Raw genomic sequence first — 23,724 nt, 5'->3', positions numbered from 1 at the left:
CTGTAATTATATATTGTATTACATTTAGAAAGGATAACTCATAATAAATTCAAAAGAAAAAGATTGAGAAGATGTTATATTCTAGTATAACAAGTTAAAGCGAACAACTGACGGATGACGCCAATTGACAATAACAGCACTTGTAAAAATAAGCATGCCCAAATTTTTCTGTGGTCGTCCAAATTTCCAACTGTTCATCGTGGTTCATATAATATTTTGCCGATGGACGTTAAGCAAATTAAATCCAATCGATCTATAGATTAGATTAGACTTGTAACATAGTGATGACTGCTGTAACCATATTTTGACTATTTACCTATTTTGTCTGTTTTGTTCACGCATCGTTAAAAATATAACGGAATTTATGCAACTGTCATACAAGTGAGAGGTTTAGCGATATAAAACAAGGTTCAATTCACCATTTTCTACATTTGAAAATGCCTGTCCAAAGTCAGGAATATGACAGTTGTTGTCCATTCGTTTGATATGTTTTATCATTTTATTTTGCCATTTGATTAGGGACTTTTTGTTTAAATTTTCCTCGCAGTTCTGTATTTTTGTAATTTTACTTTTTCGGTATCTGTGCTGATGATTATATTTTACAAAGTTCGAATCCTACTCTCTTAAATATTGGGTGAAATTTGTTATAGAAGCTACAACTCTAAAATTGTGTATTATTTCAAATTCTGTTTTTCCTATTATAGCACATAGAAAATCCTGTATATTGCAACAGCAATGCCAGCATACAGGGCATATTTTTTTTCAGAATTTGACGGTGACAAACACTTAAATAGGACATACATGATACAAAGCCTAATCAAGAATTACCCAAAAAATATTGGACAGTAAAACAGACCAGACCAACCTCAAACGCCAAATTCTTCCGTTTATATGTTTTATATATGTACACTTAAATGAAAATTTTTGAAAGATAATTTGCAATGAAATTAGTATATAAATGCTTTGGTTCCTTTGACTTCCGGTTTCAATTTTGATTTATTTTAAGGATTTTCCCTAAAAATCAACTTGGCCTGTATTTCAAGATTGAATTCTCATTATCTGATAAATATATTATTGTTTCTGTGTGTATATGATAACAATTCATATATTCGACGAAAAGATCATTAGAGCTTATGTTGTAGTATGTATGTCAATATGCCGAATCAAAATAAAGTTTAAATTCCTTACTTCTATGACGTGTCAAGCTTTAATAAAATATTAAAAAAAAATACCAATTCAAAATAATTTGTAAAATTAAAGCTATCGTATTCATGATATCTGTAATTGGTTATTGAGATCGGTGGACGAATTTAAAGACATTGTTGCTAGAAAGACATCCCAGATGACCAAAAGTTGTCGGTGATTTCCATAGCCATGAGATGCAAAAATAGTTTTCAAGCGCATAGGTGGTGTATGCACAACATCAAATCGTTCATCATTTTGTAATGGAAGCTTGAGTTTCTGAGCCACTATTCCTAGATAGGCGTCGTCTATATGAATGTATTGCACATATGGGAATGCCGTTTTTAATAACTTGGCTATAGTCATCGACATGAGAATAGCACCACCGGACGGATAGTTTGGATAAATATCATACGGGTATTCCTCTCGAGTTATGTACCATTTCGAAGATTTATTCCTAAACGGCTTCGCTCTTTTTATGATACATCCGGAAAACAGTGTCGATTTGAGAGTATCAGGTAGTGTTTTTAAATACTTATTAACTTTCAAAATGTTTATGAAAAAGTCATCATCTACGAAAAACAGAAACTGAGTATTGCCACAATTTTCTACAGCATACTGGTATGCCATAGCCGTTTTGTTCATATTGTTATCATAAATATCAACAAAATCTCCTTGTAAAACATCTTTGTATGTTTTGGATTCTAAATCAATCATATCCTGAACAACACTATAATATCCTAGAAGATATATAACTTTTATATGAGGATGAGATATATTCCCCCATGTTTGTCTGATGGACATTCGATGAGCTATATTCGAAGCATCTGATTTCACTAGCACTAATAAAAAATTCTGCCCTATATGCAGATCACATACATGCAATGGTTCATGAATATATTCGATATTGGTTGGGTTGATGGGTTGTTTGGCTGATGATCCATTTGTGTAAATTTCGTGAACGATTTCTTGTAAATAGTTATTTGAAACAGAACAATGTACACAATTATTATGCACCATTATTAACGGGTGCGTAAATAAAGTAAAACAAAGAAAACATGATGTAGCAAATATTGTCATCAGCAAGTTTCTATATATTCGATGGGCAGGAAGACAACGTTGACGTAATGACATCTTCCTTCGATCCCAATCATGTTAGCTCTCACTTCTATCCTGAAAAAGAAGAAAACAGTAAGACATATGTTTTAAGTAATTACAATAGTCCAGAATAAAGTTAATTTTGTTATTTAAACACGGCCTTTTAATCATGTATAAAGATAAATTCAAAATACATTGATCTGAAGAAAATATAGCATGCTCAGAACTACTAAGAACACCATGGATATTGATTTTATGAACGTTTACTCTATATTTTAAAATAAATATGCAGCAAAGAGTAATAAAGATAATGAATACTATTGCAAAGAAAATATTCAAAATTTTCCGGATAAGACAAAAATACATAGCACACTTGTGTCCTCGAGCTCAAGCATTTGATTCCTCATTAATTTGCAGTTCCAAAATGGACAGGTGAAACCATGATTTGCGAATGACGAATTGTTCGGGGATGCCAAAAGGCGTTGGACCATATTTTGACAGAATATGTACTGTATTCCGTTTTCTTATGAAAATCTGTCACAACTTGATATACTAGAGATTAATGTTAACGAAACTCAACCATACAAGGAACACGGAATATGACAAGGAAAACTATCTTTATGCTACTAGGTTAAGTTTTTAAGTGTATGTGTATATTTTTTTCATTTAAGACTTGTTTAAATAGGATGTGTATAATCTGATTGTTATATGTTGTGCCGTACTCTTTTTTTACGAATGTGGTTAATTGCAATTGTGCAATTCACTGATCTGTCGTCAGAGTCAAAATTCGAGTTAACCTGTTATTCAATAGAAACAATAACAATACAAACTAATTTCACAAATAAATGAAATAAGCTTTATTTAGAGTCGGCAAGATATACAAACAGAGACAAACATAAGCTCTAATGAGCTTTTAGCTGACATATGAGACATTTTTAACAAATTAATTTCACAAGTAAATAAAAAATAATGGTGCCCATTGAAGTGCAGTATAGTTACAAAATGTTCGTTACATGACAAAGAATCAAAACAACAAACGAAGGATTTATATTGTACTTATTAGCCAACAATTGTACATTCGATTAACTAAAATAATAACCCTCTTGTATTGATAATATTAAATACATATTACAATTTACCAAGAACATATAATCATGCACTTATGAATTATGTTATCTATGTTGGTAATATTATCTAAAGTTATTCATAAATTTTTGTGAGGATAGAATAGGTACTTATTTACGCAGGAGTGATCCGCAAACAATCTAGCTTGTTATAAATCCGAAACGAGACTATGTCCAATACATGAATTTTTTTCGGAACTCCCGCCATAGTATTCTTCAAGTGAGACTAAACACTCTAATTTTTCAATTTGAAATATAACTTTCAATTTATTTGTACAGTTTTCAATCAATACCATATGGTGTTATCTATATGTTAAGGCCCTTATATGTCATACTTTATCAAAATCCATAGTATAAAAAGGTTATTTAGTGATCATCAAGTGACAAATATTGAGAAGTATGTCATTCTGGTTTGGTATAAGTAAATACAGTTAAAAACAAAACTCAGTATGAATATAGTGACAAATACTACTCTTAAATGATCAGGAATAACTACGTATACTGACACACATTTTTTCTACATTTTTAACGTTTATGACCATATGTATGAGTAGACTGTTGTAAAGTTCGCCATACTATATTCTCTACTGAATGGTTTGTTTAAATAAACCTTATGGTACTTACATTTATGATAAATCAAATATGACTCCGATCTCAATGATATTGTAAATGTTTTTGTGATAAACCGTAATTTGAAACACTTAAAATGTTGTATTTGTGGGAATGTTTAGTTATTTCTACACCAATTATTACACCAATGAAACCAATATCAACGTTGTGCAGTAGCTTCAAGGTCAGAGGAACATTGGTAACATGTTAACTAATCAATAACCAGATGACATTGTGCAAAGTAACGTTTAAAAAACTTGTAATGTTTTAACTTTTATGTAATAGAATCATCTTTTAATAACATGATACATGGTGAGAACATGAACATACTTTATTAAGTTATCATCCATCCTTCAAACCTCAAATAAGAGAATAATTGTAAACGAAATACGATATCAAAGGCAAACCGTATGTCGATATCAGATCATTACAGTTTCCAACATATTCACTTTGTAAAACTGATATAATCCACCTTTTTCCACATAAGTAAATGCCTGTTCCATGTCAGGAATACGACAGTTGTTTTCATTTATTTCGGTTGAGCTGTTTGATTTTGCATTTATTTATTAGGGACTTCCTGTTTGAATTTTCCTCGGAGTTCGGATTTTTTGTTAGTTTGTTTTCTTCCTATTTTCTTCTTCTATTCACATAGCTAAATACATACATGCTAGAACCAGCTAGAGCTCTGTTCATTTTCAATTCTTATGATAAAAACAATATTTGTTTTATAAAGGTATCCTTTGGAACTGGTAAACATATTTTACAATTTGAATATGAAAGAAACCTACATACCACATAGCCAAATGGACGCCACTTGAATTGCACAAGCGTTTTATTATCGGTCGGAAGAAGACTCTTGAGCTTCTTAAGTAAATGCACATAGCTGAGTTTATTCCTTAACTACTGTTTTTTGATTTGTTACAAATATGAATAATTTAACGTTCGACGTCTAGGGTAACTACAGCTATTAAGTATTTCATTGAATTGGATGACGAAATCCATAGTTACAGCTAAACCTGTATCTTTTTTCCGACAAAGAAGTGATTTCTTTATTCCCCATTTTGAACGTTTCATTTCTGCATCGCTTTATTGAGAATACATACATATACGGCACGATTCGGTAAGAGATTCCTTGCATCATATTTCACGAATCTGTTTATAGAGAGTTGCAGCGTACAATGAAACTGAATTTGAAGTTTTTTTCTTATATCATAATATATCGGTTTCAATCAATAAAAGCAGAATCGTGGAAAAGAGGACGAGAATTAAGCTTTAAAAATTGAAACATAAAAGTAAACCATACTATGTTGGTGTTCGGCAGACTTTCGATATTACGACTTTTAATATTTTCAAACTGAGAAGTTAAATAGCTTCCTTGTAAAAAGTAGTTTAAAAAAATTATCAGGGATATCATGACGGGAAATACAAACTTTGGAATGTCGTATGTTTAAGGAGATACATACTGCTTATGGTAGCGCAACGTGAATGTTGCGATATAGAAAACAACAGTTACCAAAAAGAAAACTGAACAGTCTTTTTATATTATTGAAGTTTAGCTAACAAATTATTTCTTTATGCCAATTTGAAGATGCAAGTTACTAGGATATGACTCAGAGTTTTTAAAGATTGTTAAGAATATAAATCTGGCTATGACTCACTATATGAAATAGGTTTATATCCCAATTACTTTTAAACAAGAATATCACTAAAATATTGGCAAATACCAAAACAAAAACTTGTATAGTAAGCTGATTCGCACACTTAGAGTAATTGATACCTTTCAATGTCCTGTAAGAATAAAGGTGGATGCTCTTAAAATTCTGAAACATCACGAAAGGCAATAGTTAATAGACTTGGGGGAAAGTTTTGGGACTATAATCATTTTCTTGAACTGTTTATTTGTGATATTTCAAAATCTGAACATAAGGTCCACGTCTTTTTGATTTTCAAGAACTTACATATCTTATCCCTTTAGAAGAGTATGTATCATTATTCAAGTGATAGACTATATCTTGAGATCAACAACACACTAACTAGAAAGTAGAATCACAAAAATACTGTACTCCGAGGAAAATTCAAAACGGAAAGTCCCTAATCAAAGGGCAAAATAAATAACTGAAACACATTAAACGAATGGATAACAACTATCATATTCCTAACTTGGTACATGTTTTTTCTTATGTATAAGATTGTGGATTAAACCTGTGGTTTAATAGCTAGTTAAACCTCTCACTTGTATGACAGTCGCAGAACATTTTATTATACTGACAACGATGTGTGAACAAAACAAACGGACATAATAGGTAAAAATGTCAAAATTAGGGGTACAGCAGTCAACATTGTGTTATAATCTTAATCACTATTAAAACAAAAAAAAAGTTACAAAGAAGCACAAAAGGCATATACCAAATTTAACAACCTCATTCATTGCTTTTTTATTATACGATTTCATTTATCTATGTAACATCCACCCATAAAGATTGAAAGAGTCTAAGTACTGGAACCAAACTCTAACCTCCGAGCACATGGTTATGTTAACATTAAATCTTACATAGCGTTGCGCGTTTGACGTACATCAGTTGATTAGCATGCATGTAAACATCACACACGTAGATATAAATTTTTTTTTTTGTTCAACGTATGACCATAATATAGTCTATAGTTCTTTGAGACATGTAGAAGTAAACATGTAACAGAAGAATATAAACAAATTAAAAGACACCACCCTGAATACTCAACATTTTATTTACCGGTTAAACGCTATAGTCTAAGATATTATAGGGTTACTGCATGAATATTGGGAACTATTGTCCCGAGAAGAATCTTATATTGCACGAACTTGCGAGTGCAATATATGTTCTACGAGTATCTAAAAGTATCTACATAAATTGTCGTAATTGAAAGTATGATGTTTGTAATTAAGAACTGAACACCTTTTATTGGATTTGCGACAGACCCATATTTTTTACACTTGTTTACTCCATCTAACTCATTTTGTGGAAATAGGAATTTAATCTTTTAAATGAACACATTACGACCTTTCATTTGATATGCAATATTGACTTCTAAGAAGTTTTATTTTTTGGCCCTTAATGACCCCAACCATTCTATATGTTTTTACGATGTTAATTTATATATGTCGAACGACCAATTTATCAAAGTCCAAAAAAAAAACCACCAATGCACTCTCAATGTAATAAATATAACTGACAAAGTCAATGTTAAACATAATAATTTCAATCTGCTTTTTTTTAAGGACATACTAATATAAATATGACTTTGGTTAACACATTAATGATTACATAAACCGTCAAGGAGCAGATACCGAAGGTTGTTGTTGCTAAGTATAAGGTATTGTTGTTAAGCGTCATTCTGGTGGATAAGTAGTTATCAAAAGTACCAGGATTATAATTTTATACGCCAGACGCGCGTTTCGTCTACATAAGACTCATCAGTGACGCTCAGATCGAAATAGTAAAAAGCCAAATAAATACAAAGTTGAAGAGCATTGATAAGATGTTGATATGTTCTCGTTTAAATAACATAAATTAATCAAACGCAACTGTTTGATATTTCCATACATATATTATTCATTGATACATTTTGATGCATTATTAAAAGTAGGGATTATAACAGTATATAGATATCAGGTTTCAAATCTTTTGCTAGTCAACCAAAAATGACAACAGCAAAAACAATGAAATTCATAAGTCTTCTATACCTAGTCTGTGATTCTTCCTAGTGTCTGTTTTCATAATCGATATTATCCTTTTTTTTTACAAGCACATGCGCGACCTTAGACTTTCCCCAGCCAAAGGTTAAAATTAAAAGTCGCATGTTTAAGGGTTCACATAAGGCTGAATTGTTAACTTGCAATACTACATCAGGGAAATGAAGAAAAAAATGATCATTTGAACGGTATATTTTTTCTGCACTAGATGCACATTTTTTCTCCTGTGATGGTGGAGGCAAAATTTAAAAATCAAAATACTTATTAAAAGAAAGAACAACAATTTAAACCATTAAAAGAAAGCTATATACTAATAACGATATATTATTTATAATTTAGCTTGTTTGGAATACATTGAATCTTTATGTAGGGAGTATAAATCGTAGGTAGAACATCTCTCAGAATCAAACAGATATTGACAATGTGTATCTATTCAATTGATATTTATATAGATCAAACACAAAAAGGTAACTTTTAAGGAATGTAAGATGTTAAAAAAGCATACCACATTTAGGAAGATGGCCATTGTTATAATATTGTTCGTTTCTGTGTGTGTGTTGCATTTTAACGTTGAGTCGTTTCTGTTTTCTCTTATTTTTGAGATAAGACGTGGCACGGTACTTGTCTATCCCATATTCATGTATTTAGTTTTGATGTTATATTTGTTATTCTCGTGGTGTATTGTCTGTTGCTTGGTCCGTTTCTGTGTGCTGTTGCGTTTCGGTGTTGTGTCGTTGTTCTCCTCTTATATTTAATGCGTTTCCCTCGGTTTTGGTTTGTTGCCCCGATTTTGTTTTTTGTCCATGGATTTATGAGTTTTGAACAGCGGTATACTACTGTTGCCTTTATTTAGCCAATAAGTCTCTTAATATTGAGATTAAAATAAAGGTTAAAAACACATAAAACATACCTGAAAATCAGTTTACATTTTTTTTCAGAACCGATGACACACAGTTTACCTGTAATTATAAAAAAAAATTCATTTTTACGTATTCATGAACATCAAAGTCATACACGTGTATATACATTGTAATAGTCCCTCATAATTCTACCGATAATGTCACATACATATATTTTACTTATTTTACATATGTTTACTGTAAATATATATATATGTACAAATGTATCCCATTTTAAATGTATGTGATATAAGGTGAGACTTCAATAAACTATTGAAATAAGATTTAGAAAATGCATAATAAGTACGCTTAAAAATAATCCTTATAGATTCATTGTTTTACTGACTGCTAATATTTAAACTGTTAAAAGGGAGGGAAAAAATAAAGAGGAGCATCCAAAATCACAAGTAGAAAACAAACTGACAACGCCATGGTCAAGAAAGAAAAAGACAAACAGACAAACAATGGTACAAAAAAAACCATAGAAAACTAAAAAATGAGAAACATAAACACTCCAAAAACTGGGGATGGTCTCAAGTGCTCCGGAAGGGTAAGAAGTTCCTTACCCACACGTAACACCCATTTGTGTTGCTCATGTTAGTACAAACCAAGTAATAAGTCTAAGTCTGATGTTCGCATTCTAGAAAAGGAGACGGGGTTGTTGTCATGACATTATGAACATATCCGCTATTATCTGTGAAACGGATAGTCCATAACACTCCACCAAACTCTTGATAGTTTTCGAAAAATTTACGAAGGGATCATTCTAACTTCGGTACTAGGAACTCTTGGCTTAATAGTTCCTTGTGAGCAGCAACCCTCTATCAAGAAAATCATGATATATAGGAAGTACAAGCCCTGGAATATCGTACCAAATGGTATATAAATACTTTGTATGCAGGCGCTGCTCGAATTTAACTACATAGAAATGAAAAAAATCACAATTTTGAAACTGAAATGATCAATTTTGTCGTAGTTTCGTTTTTAACCAATCATCACTGTCATTTTCTAGATATAAGTCAAGGTAGGCAGACCTAAACTGTATCTGGTGTATCCTTTATATCAAATTCGATGGGACATATGCGTTCAGTATAGTCACCAAATTTTGAAATATATAGTGAGAAACATCATCTTTAAAGCAGAAATTTAAGTAAAAGGTTACTGCTAACTTCTGTTCTTTCTTCCTAAGAAAGTCCTGTATGAAGTCAGCATCCTAATATAAATGTAGGAACAAATTAGCAAGAAGGGACACAGTTTGTTTCCATGGTAGGTATAACACATATGCTAGCATTCTAAATGCATATGATCATGATAAGACAGGCAAAGCAATTGTAAATAAAATTAACGGTACTAATTTTCTTGCACCAGATGCGCATTTCGACAATACATGTCTCTTCAGTGATGCTCGTGGCCAAAATATTTGAAATCCAAAGCTTATATAAAAGATGAAGAGCTATAACCCAAGTAATTAGAACAACATTTTAAAGATTATTCTTCCAAATTATAAATGACTCCGTACTTCTGTAAGAAACACAATCAGATCTACAAAACAAATAGACGTTTAAAAGAATAATTTGAAAACTGTAGATCTTTTCATAATAGGATATCACTAAGTTGGATAATGTTGACAAATTTACGGATCTTGGTGTTTTTTCAACAGCAGGAAGTTTTTAGAAAATCACGTAATTGGCACACGGTAAGAAAGCAACATGGGTTTTGTACGACATTTTCAAATACGAGAAATTACACAATTTAAACATTAAATACCAACTAAAACTATAAAGTAGTTAAGGAAAAAATAAATTGAGAAATGAGGAATGTGTCAAAGAGACAACAACCCGACCAAATAGCAGAAAACACAGAAGTCCACAAATTAGTCTTCAATATAGCGAGGAAATCCCGTACCCGGAGGCGTGCTTCATCTGGTCACTAACCAAAAAGTAGTTTTTGTTGTATGAGAGTGAAGTATCCGTAGTTGGTAAAATAACTGTTACAATAGAACATGTTCATCATGAATTAAGTACTACTTAAAATCTGGTTATAAAATACACGCGATACACATTCTTGTAGGGATACTGGGATTTTCAGCAAGTTGAGATTTTAAAACAATTGCATAACAGTTGTTTCTATTCTAATGCATATATAACCCCAAAAAAAGAGAAATTAATTAAATGCACTAAAGCATCGAAAATGTATAAAAATAAAATGCCATTGTACCTCTGATGGTACATATAGTAGCCATCAAAATAATACTGTAAATTAATAATCGCGTTTGTTTTGCTGAAGAATTATAAGGATTAAACACATTTTTCTAGAGGTTATTGATGTGTAAACCGGGTCTCTAACTCACAAACTTTATTCAGTTTGTGAGTTAACCGCCCCGGTTTACACACCAATAACCTCTAGAAAAAAATGTGTTTAATCCTATAGTAAAATCACGCATTTTTTATTTTGTGCAGACTAAGGAAAATTATAAATGTGAGGGTTACTCCTCCTGGTTAATCAATGCTTATGTCTTTATTGTATTTACTATCTAATGTAATTGTTTATACCAAGGAGGTAATGTAGTTGTTTATACCAAGGAGGTCATATAACCTCCTTGTTTATACATATAAATGCTCTGTAACTATGTAATGTGTAGTTAATGAGAAATAAAATTCATTCATTCATTCATTCTTTTGAAGATTTAGAACTTTGAACATAAAAATTCATACTAAAAATGGTAGATGGCAAATAATCAGAGGGAAAACCGTATTAATTTTGTTTTTTATTTTATTCCGGTGACATTAGCAACAAGTTACATTATACTATGGAGTGTTCATCAATGAAAATGAAAGTAAGAAAAGGCTTTTAAATTATCAATTTGTAAACAGACCAAATCATGATTTAAAACTTAAAAAAATCTAATGAATAGCAACAACCCGTCTGAACTAAACAAGTTATGGAAATTTATACGAATAATTATTGAATGCCTTTAATCTCCTGGGTAACCACTTTAAGTCGCTACTTTACATTAGTTTTTATACTTTATACCATAGTATATATGCTAATTTGTATATGTCTCGATATAGTTGTACTTTGGTTTACGAGAATAAAGATATATTTAGTTTGTCAATGCGGAACAAGTTTTACAATTGTAATACTTCAAACATTGACGACATCTTCAAATAACAAGGCTTATTCAGTTCTCTGTAATCTTCACGTTAAAATAGAATCGACATTCATTGTGTACTAGAATAAAAAGTATTTTACCCTTTTACACTTATATAACTATACATTTTCATGAAACAAAACACAAGAAGAAAACAATCTAATTTAGATCAGAAAAATCTATTGAAAAACTTATAATACATTATCTATACAAAATTAAACTTAAGATGTGGATATATAAAACGTTTTTAAAATTACATTGCCGGTTCTTTATTTAATAATATTTTTGCATTCCACATCAAATAAAAGATTTCTGCCTTGTTCAGGCTCATCCTTTTTTTATTTTGAGTTTTGAACAGTTTTTAATTAAAGCCAGTCCTTAGACCTCTAAATTATTAAAACTTTTCCTATGTTGGTATATTAGATTGATGATAAACAGTTGGTGTAATATTTACACTTAAGAGGAGAAAGGTTACTTATTTACTTTCAGTTTTTGTACAAACAGATATGAGGCAAGGCTTTTACCCAAAAGATATTTGTACATTGTTATCAAAGGTACCAGGATTATAATGCTTATGTACACGTCTTTAATTAATACTTCTTGTTGCAAATAAATTCATCATAGGTACCAGGACTGATTGAAATTTTGTATTTGCGCCAGATTCGTGTTTCGTATATAAAAGACTCATCAGTGACGCTCGAAAAAAATTTAATTAAAAGTCCAAATAAAAAACGAAGTTATAAAATAGTTTATTTTGGTTGTTTATTTGCAGTTTTGTGCTGAAAGCAAGAGGTTTAAATCCCTAATGCAAAGTTTTAAGATAACATTTTAAAAAATACAATTATTGATATATGACATGCTTATATATGTCTTGTGAACACCAACATGAAGAATGTTGCTTAACAGATTTATAACCATTTTGATTTTCAATTCAATTGGCAAAAAGTGTCCTTTATATAATCTTTGAACAGCGGTATACTACTGTTGCTTTTATAGAGGAATGTAAAGGGTTATTTTCGTGCAACGTGTTTTGTCATTCACCGTGTTTCGTGAAATCGTTAAAAAGATCAACGTGCAAGAAATTTTTAATTGATCGTTCATCGTGATATGGCATATTTATTTCGCGGTCCTTCGTGCAGATACCCTCCTTTGCACCCCTCTTCAAATAGCGATACTTACATATCAAAATAGCATTGATATATCAAATACAAACATTCAACAGGTCAGGGAAAGGATAAATTGCTCAGAATAAGAGAGAAATATAATTGGTTGTCCTATACTTTTGCCACAGTGGTATGTTTTTCTGTCAGGCCACAAGGTTTATTCTAGAAAAAGAGAAATGTATGAATGAAACAAGCTTTTTCAAAAGTAAAATCACACGAGGAAAATTCCAAAAAGAAAGTCCCTAATCAAAAGGCAAAATTAAAAGTTCTAACACATCAAACGAATGGGCAACAACTGTCACATTCCTGACTTGGTACAGGCTTTTTCTTATGTAGAACATGGTTGCTTGAACCTGGTTTTATAGCTAACTAATCATCTTAATTGTATGACAGTCGCATACAATTTAAAGTAAACAACTATTAACATTTTATAAAGCCTTCAGAATTTTTCACTTTTATTTTGTTTATATGGTTGTAAAGCTAGTGAGGAAACTTATTATGATATGTCACCTACGCTACACAAAAATAGTATATAAAAAAGTGGGACGAAAGATACCAAAGGGACAGTAAAAAAAAAAAGGATTATGTTTTTTTCCATAGGTATCGTTTATATCATTTTATTGTAATTTGTAAATCTTAATAAATGTATGAAGTGTACCACACGCACTTGTATCAGATTTTTTCCCTATATACCTTAATAACAGATAAAAAGTTCTGAGACAGTTACCTGTGATTTTTACATAATAAACATTTTACATTGTAGAAAACAACGTTTTCTTTTTATCAATTGGTTTTCCGCTTCATAATTTTTCTCTGCAGTCTTTATTTTATACTGGAGGGAATAAAATAATCAATACTTCCGTAAATGTATCTCACACCTGATCATATTGAAATATGTGACCATATTTCTTGTTCATTCATATCCTGTTCTAAGGACAAAGTACCAAGGGGGTAATACAAATGAAAACGAGAAATTACGACATATAAAAAATTTACTAAAGGCTTCAAAGAGAACGAATCGTTATTTTTTGTTTTTGAAATATACAACAAATTTGTTATATTTTTTACCAGTTTTTAAATCACAGTTTGGATTATTTACTCAGAAACTGATACAATTTGTTTACTGAAACTAACATACAAATTAGCAGGTATGAAACTTTTGGTTATGGAGATATGTATTAAGACCATTTTAAGCTAACAAATTTCTTGTCCATAAGTTCACATCAAAACTTGAAGATAAATGAGCTCCATAGTATACCTATTTAGTATTTCCAGAAACGAGGGGTTATTTTGAGTAGTAGTTGCTTTCCGAACGCTCATTTTCATTACAAGACTTACTACTAATAGTTTTTATTAATACATTTTTTTCTACTTCTTTAAAATTTACATCAAGACTCACCCACTTCATTTGAACTTCGGTTGATAGTTGTCTCATTGGAAATCATACCACATCTCTTATTTTAATACAACCTTAAACCGGTAATGATCTTATGTGGCCAGGAAGTATAATTAGCATTAATAACAAACTTAATAACACAACTACTAATAATGTCGTTACATACACATTTACATGCATTTATGTTTTAAAAACTTGTGATAAAAACTATATTCCTTCAAATATTAAACCACTTGCATTTTAAGATATACTAGTATATATATTTAACATGTCTGACACTTTGTTTAAAACAAAAAGCAGTAGTTGTTTTTAGTTTGTTAATATCACTCAAAAGACATTCGGTTGCTTCCAAACGCTGCATGGTTACTTATTTTAATGTTGCAATGACATCAATAAAGGAGCAAATTCTTATTGAGTCTACCTGAAAACATAAATATGTTCGACTTCGACCACTGTTATTAACTCGAATCTTTCTTTTTTAAACTTAACTTTTCTTTACTTATTGAACAATATTTTTTTCCCTCCTTTTGACAATAAGCTATGTAATATCTATACATAAGAAATCAAAAGTTTCGGTATTGTCATATAACAGTATTTTCGGCGACTGCTAACACTTTAATAGAAAGATGTTCCCATAACAATAAAAACAAAATTACATTTTAAAATTATGAAGAAAAAAACTCCCTTGACTTAATCATCAATTTTTAAAAATTTTTGAGCATATAAATATCGATTACCCAAGATATATATTATTTAGGGAATGATTCTCGTTTTCTTAAAGATTTAATGTCTTTTTCAAATATTGAAGCTATCCTCCTAGTTTTTACTTCAATGATTTGATCGAGGAGGTTATAAATGTTTAACCTCCTTGATTTAATTATTGTATACTGTGCTGTAGTATAAAGTTCATTTAATAATTTGAAAATGTTATCATGCATGAACCATAAAATGCCATTTCATAAGTTTCTTTTAGAATATACGCAGAACGTCTTTCATAAATTTTGATATAATGATAACGTATTTCAGGTTCTTCATTTTTTTCTGTCTTTTTATCTCAATATTATGTTGTACAAGTCAACTGTTTCACATAAGAAGGCTTTGCGGTGACAAGAAAGAAAACAATAATCATTCATACATTTGCATAAATCATGTACTGCTGAAATGTATCATATTGAAGCATATGAAACCTGTGGCAACGTGTTACAACAAACAACTTTTTATTTAATCAGGTGTGAGAATTACAGTTTTAATGAATTTTTCATCCACTCGTTCAGAATGAACTAAACGGAGTTATATAATGCAAAGAATTATAAATCTTATAAAACTAAAAGTGTGTTATATAGTCTTGTCTTTTGTGATACACTTATCAATATGTCATAAATTATAAAATAACGGAAGTAGCATCCTACGCTTCCAGTTCTTAGTAGCGGAGGTAAACTTACTATTGTCAAAAAAATATATCAGTCTGTCGAATGTGCTAGGTTCAATCCAGCAATAAGTCATTTGTGTTTTTGATAATTTTTTGTGTGCTTTATGCATAAGGCCATTCTGAAGTGTTTTTAAATCACTTTCCAAGGTTATTGAGAGAGTTTGGCGCCAGCAAAAATGTTTTTTCCCACTACTTTATATATGGGCGTATGACATTTGCGCCGATTTTTAAAATTGTCATTCTTTCATTTGCGCCGATTTTAAATTTGCTCCTAATTTATTTACAGTTAAACACATGTGAATTAATACTTGTACATGTACATGTACTAAAAATTGAAGTTATATTGGTAAAATTTATTCATGATAGTTGTGCACTTATGTTTAAGTAAAGAAAATCCTGGCGGTTACGTATGTCAAAATGCGAACTCTAGAAATGCCCTCACCAGAACGTAAGTCCAAGGAGGTTATTTATATACTTTGGTAAGTCATAGAAAGGAAAACTGGACTTCAAAATTGCCTATAAATACTCGGCAAGAACATATTAATGTTGAAATGGTGAAGTTGAAATCCTCCCTTCGTAAATTTTACGGACGCCATCACGAATTGGTTGACCGTTATTGAATAACCATTTCACAAATGATATCGGATATGTTCCTTACGTCGTAACTGCAATCACCTTCCCTTTCATGAATGTGATCTACCGAATTTTAGACTATTTACCGGATTTGTTATCACATAAGCAACACGACGGGTGCCACATGTGGAGCAGGATCTATTTACCCTTCCGGAGCACCTGAGATCACCCCTAGGTTTTGGTGGGGTTCGTGTTGTTTATTCTTTAGTTTCCTATGTTGTGTCATGTGTACTATTGTTTGTCTGTTTGTCTTTTTCATTTTTAGTCATGGCATTGTCAGTTTATTTTAGATTTCTGAGTTTGACTGTCCCTTTCGTAATTTTCGTCACTCTTTTATTGATTTCAATGTAATCCGTTTTTATGAATTTTAATGTTGTAAATATATTTTTAATTCGTCATTTGAGTATAAACAGAGAGCTTTTATCTAATGTTTTTGCTTCTTTATTTTAAAGTAAGTGATATCCTACTTCCACCTCTTCGTGGTGAGCACAGGACAACCGTCATATACATGTTAATCATTACACAGATAAAAGTTCCACGAACAAGTACAGTGTTTATATTGTTCCAAGTCCAATTAGGATATGATTACACTAAAGATCGGTAATTCGAAACGAAAGGCAAAAATGATTGTTTAATGAAATGAAAAGCAAAATGATGCTAACCTCAGGTCCAGATCAGAAGGTATTACAAAAAACTTAACCTGTATTCCATCAAAAGGAAGAGCATCGCACTAGTTATCATAATACACTTATCTCTAACAAAAATCAGATCAATATGTAACAAATGACCAAATAACGGAAGGAAGGACGCGGGTTGCATCCTACGCTTTAAGTTCTTAGTATTGAAGGTAAACTTACTATTGTTGAAAATATGTATTACTGAGTATGTAGAATTTCATGTGAAAACAAAAAGCACTTTTTACAAGATTTCTTAGCGCTACACGTGTATATTATTATCATTGATAACTGATATTGAAATATAAGACACATAATGGGTAAAAAATCATCATGCATGTTCTTTTCTTCCCAAATCAACTTATATATGTTGGCTTAATTTCAACATAATGTATAATACATGTATGATAACAAGTGTCATCCTATAGCTTATCACACGAGTGACGCATGTAGAATTAAAAATGTGTACGAATGTCTATATCATTGCCTGTGCCTTAATTCAATAATCGCTTTAAAACAGTCACTCTGTCATCCTACTACAATACAATTCACTTTAGGTAAATTATATACTAACATTATTGAAACTAGTGTAAATACATTTCCTAATAAAATTGCCAATCTTTGTGGAATGTATTAAATGATAAAAAATTTTGGGGGGCAAAAGAAGACACAAAATATACAACATGTATGATGGTTTGTATTTTGGCTTTCATTTCTGTATGTTTTCCGACATCATCAGTGGTATCGTTTTTTCTGTATTATTGTTGGTTTTTTTTTTGGGGGGGGGGGGGGGGGGGTTGTTTCCTACTATTTATATTTCAGCATCTCAATATTTTCTATTCTTATTTTTGTCTCCTTTTTTCTCTTTTCTTGTTGTTATTTTTTTGCCAATTTGTATATTCTCTATTCTACAAACATCAGTCCGGATCTTTATGTGTAATTTGTGTAAAATTAGCTGTTTGAAATTCTTCAGCGCCAATGAAATATACGTGTGCTAAGTCTTTATAAATAAATGTGTTCGTAACCTAAAACGTCTCCATCCAATATTCAACATGCCAAAATAAAAAAAGAGAGCCATGTCACTGTATAACAACGAATTTATTTTTATAATTGACAGAGTATTTTTCTGTCTCGTTACACTGGAAAAAAATGCACATAGTCCGTCTAAGAAAAAGGTTCCATCAAAAGCCTGTAAATCTCGTTACTAGTCACAAATTTCAAACTAGCATGTATCACATATTTACTAGTGGCTTTACGGGTCTAGGTAAGTTGGATAATACCTAATGGAGACGATGAGCGAACTGATATTAACGACACAATCCATACATGATAAAATATTGAGCATAACACCAAAATATCTACATGATAAAACATTGAACACAAAACCAGAATATCTACTGAATTACACCTAACACAATACCACAATTCCTTCTGGTTTAAACCTAACACAACACCACAATTCCTTCTGGTTTAAACCTAACACAACACAACAATTCCAACTGAATTACACACAACAAAAAAACACAATTCCATCTGGATTAAACCTAACACAACACCGGAATTCCATCTGGATTAAACCTAACACAATACCATAATTCCTTCTGGATTAAACCTAACACAACACAACAATTCTTTCTGGATTACAGCTTGAACATAAAGCTACAAGCAATACAGGATAAAGCATTTAACAAAACAACACCACCATCCATATAGGATAAAACATTAAAAACAACACCATAATAGATCTGACTTGTTTCATTTTAATGATTGTTGAAAATTTTCATTTTTTATATTTTGTACTTTGAAATTTAAAATTGTGACATATTTGATTGTATGACGTATATGTAAAAAATCATTTACATGGAGTATTGATTCATTTCATATTTTTCCATTTTCATCTCATTCAGTTAAGACGGTGCAATGAAAATTTGAAAAATGTTATCATGCATGAAGCATAAAATGCCATTTCATAAGTTTCTTTTAGAATATGCAGAACGTCTTTCATAAAGTTGGATATAATAATAACGTATTTCAGGTTCTTCATTTTTTTCTGTCTTTTTTCGCCACATAATACTTTTGGTATATTCATATATTTTTGTTGCGAAGATCCTTATCATGAATCCCTCAGACAAGTATAACGCATTGTTGCTTATTTAAGCTATTCCCTTCATGCCTTCATTCGAGAATATCTCAATATTATGTTGTACATCTCATTCAGTTAAGACGGTTCAATGTCGGTTCATTAATGGCAAATTAAGCAATTTCCTTGTGTTGCTCACCGGACTATTTTTACATTAAATTTATTGGAATCTGTCGTATTAATTATAAAGATACGAATATGTATAGTAAACACAAAATCGATACAATGAAGGTCAACCCGATAAGAAATTATGTATTTATCATTGTAGTGTATACTTATATTTGATAAAAAAAAATGTGTTCGTGCTTTCTGATATTTATGTCCATTGAAAATGAAATAACTTTAAGATTAAACAAACTTTTTGATAAGTACTGTTTATATGTGTTTTGGCATTTAAGACTTATTCTTTTTTTAATATGGGGTCACCCAAGGATGATCATATTCATAAAAAGACCATATATAGATATAGGAAGATGTGGTGTGAGTGCCAAAAACTAATAATAATAATAATAATAATAATAATAATAATAATAATAATAATAATAATAATAATAATAAAAACAAAAGCAATTATTTAAAACCAAATCTAAGGAATTAAGAATGAGGACCAATCTCACCACAAACCGGATAATAAACTCAAGTTGGTTCCGGAATACATTTTGTCTTGTATCGGTTACACTTTAAAGTGATTATTGTGGAAATACGACAATTCATTATCATATAAGATGATTTGTATACTTTTGGTTGATTTTGTTCATTCGCCTAAGCGAATGTATGTATATGCAGACCGTGACCAAGTTTCAAGAAATAAGACGGTTAAACAAAAATTGGCATCAGTTTTTACAGAAGGTATTTATCATTGTCCGGCGAATGACTGTTTGCTGGTTGATCCTTTTATAATACGATTATATCATGTTTTGTTGTTTATAAGTCTAAGTTTTAACATTACCGATCAAAAACGGTTTGTTTACGGTTTTTTTTAGTAGTTTTATTTTAGTTATTAACCATTTTACAAACAAAAACAAAAACAAAATGTTTATCCACATTGATGTTGTTAACAGTTTACATTCTAACGTTTAAAGCCGTTTCTTGTTTATCTTAAGACCACATGTTAGAGTAAAGCATGTCAGATAAAACGAAAAAACGAACTCAGCTGTCACTTATTATGCATTTACCCCCATATAAATAAACAAACACAAAATATGTGAAGAATGACATGCTGCCTAACATGAGTAATACTATGTACCTTCAATGACCACTGATGGTGAGATGTATAAGAGACAACGTAAAACAGATGAGTTAACTGATATGAAATGCAGGTAAAATGTCTTCGTATACATTGCAAATTTCTGGTACTTTGTAAACATTCTACTTTTAAAAATGGTTACTTTTTAATACATATATATATATATTAGTCACTAAGGATAACCAACAATGATTTGCTGTTTCCAAATGGAGAGAGAGAGGGCTATATTTACCTTCTTCTAGATTTGGTATTTGGTTTAACTCAGAAGGTAACCAGGTGCATTTATAAAGAACATTTTTGTTATGAGTATATCAAAGGTACCAGGATTATAATTTTGTACGCCAGACGAGCGTTTCGTCTACATAAGACTCATCAGTGACGTTCATGTCAGAATAGTTATAAACCAAATAAATACGAAGTTGAAGAGCATTGAGGATCCAACATTCCAAAATTCCAAAAAGTTGTGCCAAATACGGCTAAGTAATCTATGCCTGGGATAAGAAAATCCTTAGCTTTTCGAAAAATTCAAAGTTTTGTAAACAGGAAATTTATAAAAATGACCACACAATTGATATTCATGTCAACACTGAAGTGATGTTTCCTTCATTCGAATGTTCATTTAAACTGAGTACCAGCAATTATCTGCTCCTAAGACATTTTGCCACACTCACTCTATAAAATGTTTACTTTGTCGACAGATTAAAACCGGATTTATTTTATTAAAAGTGTCTGTAAATTGTTGACTTACATTACCACTATCGTCATAAATTTACCAGGGAAAGTGTTTATGGTCTTCCTTTTATGACGCCATGACATATTGGTTCACTTCTTTTCAAAGATAATTAACATGCATAGCGCAAGAAAGACTCAAACAATTAGTCTGGCATGAATATGTCAACAAACCATTCGCACTCCGGGCTCATGGTTTCCTTTTTACGAATCAACGCTTATTCATTGTATCTATAATTCTGTACACTAACTGAATATTAAACAATGCCGGGATGAGTGGGGGTGGAGAGATTTCCCTCTTTATTTAACATTTATATTATGAAACCTCACCAATTTATACACGAGGTTATCATGACATGAAGACAGTGCTGCTGTTAACTTTTGGGAAAATCCTTTAGAGTTAAATGGTGTATAAACATATGGAACTGGATTTTACCGTTTGGTTGTTTACTATATCTTAATTGCTAGCCGTTGCATGATTGTTTGACATTGTAGTATGTCTAGATGATCCTAAATAAATTGACTGATTACCGGTTCGGAATGTAACGTTCGTCTTGGGTTAGTAAAAAAAAATAAGCGACAGCTTTTCCTGAGATTTTGTATGTGTCTATTGCAAAGTAACTGTTTAATCTTAGTATTCCCTCAAGATAGTTGTTCCTACCGGTCAAATAACATTTAAAACTGTTCACCTTTGTTGTATTTATCAATGTAATCAACGTCTCATAGGATTATATTTCGGTCTAACCCAAATTTCTGCCTGATTATACAAAAAACGATATTTCTACATCCTTCTTTTTTTTAACTTCAAATATTGAATTTGCTAAACATAATCATGTATTTTACGTAAAACCTTATCTCATAATATTAAAATATATTAAATTATGTTACCTTGTGATCCATATATCTCGTAACTTCCGTATGACTCAAGGGTAATTATAGTCTTACCTTATTTCAGAGATTTCATTTTTATTGTTATGATATATCCATGACAAGAATAACATTAGAATATTTTATAACACCTCTCACATCATTTCTTCTTTTCTGATAACACAGTCGTCACAATCGATACCTGTAAGCGATCAATGTTTAATATTCATAAATTCAATTCCAGTGGAACAGTTCGAATTGTAGGCGTCAGTATGCTTTTGAGAAGACATAATTCATTATAAAACCATAATGAAAAATAACGACCATTAAACGACCTTTAACCTTAAAAAATCCACAAAACGGAAGAAATTAAAATGTTTGTTGAAGTACTTTTATATCCTAGTAATATAAGTTTATGGAGGATGAGTATTGGACTTTGTTTGTATCACACGTACTACTTATAGTTCAAATAATTGTGCAAACTCGACCTTATCTTGAATAGAATAAGTAACACAATTTTATGCCTTCTTTAAGTTTATTTTATCCATCTAGTAAAACAAACAAAACTTTTCCATTTACAACGGTATACTGGAAATCAACTGATAATCTGTAAATACGGGCCAAGATAAAACTTATAGCATTCCACAGTTGAACCCTTTGATATCAAATGTAATCAATTATAATGAAGTTTTCTATGGCACGAACCATCACAATCATTGTTTTTAAAACGTATTGTAAAGTGTCATACAATTCAGAGATTGAAGACAAAATATGAAAGTTGATGGCAATCTGATAATCTTATGCTTATATAACAGAAAAAACCCAAAAAGTTTCACAAAGTTTCAAACTAAAATATGACAATATTATCTATAAATCAGGATTGAACGTAAATGATACCAGTACAATCATAAGTCAGAACTCGTCTTATAATCCATTTCAATTACAGGTAGTAAGTTTAAATGCACAACGACGTTGAAAGTTTTCAATTTTCTTGTTCATGTTGTTTGTCGCTCTTGTTGCTGTAAGATAACACGAAATTAATCTTAGTCATATTGATAGATATTGGTTTTAAATTATATTTCATTGCACATGTGTGCAAAGTTTGAAAAAGATTTACTGATCTATGTTTATAATATGAAAAAGCATGTTCCTAGTAATAAAAAGGTTATGTTGAGACAAACAATCTTAAATTTGTTTTAACTGATAGTTTATTTTGATTATTATTTTCTTTAGTATGCTTTTATTGAATGAATAACGATTACTGTAATTTAGCAAAGACCACATATTCACATAAAAATATATATGAATATAAAAAGATGAAAATTTAAGAACATATACGAGTAGCTGTTTTTTTTCCGTATGGCTTTGCAAATTGTGCACAGAAAGGAGTGATAAAGTTAAAATCGCTTTTTTCTTTCTTTTGCAGAAAAGTTTCCACGACCTAGGACCCAGAACACTTTTTCGATCCTAAACATTTACGACTAAATAATAGTCAAATAAATACTTAAAAATGTTAAAAACCATAATTTTATTATCACTTTCGTTTTATCTTTTGCTTTTCGTTATTTTCATTAGAAAAGTGAGTAAAGAGGATGCCTTGTTTAAAGTATCATCTACATACATGAGCAGTTTCTCCCATTATACATTGGTAACA

The 23,724-nt window shown here is 30.7% G+C and overlaps 1 protein-coding gene across 4 annotated transcripts; it reads right to left on the bottom strand.

The window, feature by feature from the left end:
• Positions 1-1,188: 1,188 nt before the first annotated feature.
• Positions 1,189-22,560, bottom strand: LOC134712424 (beta-1,3-galactosyltransferase brn-like). Of its 4 annotated transcripts, none has more exons than XM_063573951.1 (3): positions 22,149-22,560; positions 8,654-8,702; positions 1,189-2,355 (listed from the first exon to the last, which is right to left on the bottom strand). In XM_063573951.1, exon 3 carries the CDS (start codon positions 2,314-2,316, stop codon positions 1,270-1,272), a length of 1,047 nt encoding a protein of 348 aa, XP_063430021.1. In that variant the 5' UTR covers positions 2,317-2,355; positions 8,654-8,702; positions 22,149-22,560; the 3' UTR covers positions 1,189-1,269. The 4 variants fall into 4 exon arrangements, with proteins under 4 accessions (XP_063430021.1, XP_063430022.1, XP_063430023.1 ...); XM_063573952.1 differs by lacking the exon at positions 22,149-22,560 and adding an exon at positions 22,092-22,114; XM_063573953.1 differs by lacking the exons at positions 8,654-8,702; positions 22,149-22,560 and adding an exon at positions 4,806-4,901.
• Positions 22,561-23,724: the final 1,164 nt, after the last annotated feature.

This window comes from Mytilus trossulus, chromosome 3, assembly GCF_036588685.1.
Source record: "Mytilus trossulus isolate FHL-02 chromosome 3, PNRI_Mtr1.1.1.hap1, whole genome shotgun sequence".
In the NCBI taxonomy this organism is placed as follows: domain Eukaryota; kingdom Metazoa; phylum Mollusca; class Bivalvia; order Mytilida; family Mytilidae; genus Mytilus; species Mytilus trossulus.
The sequence above is the reverse complement of the archived record's forward strand: the minus strand, read 5'-3'. Positions and strand labels throughout refer to the sequence as shown.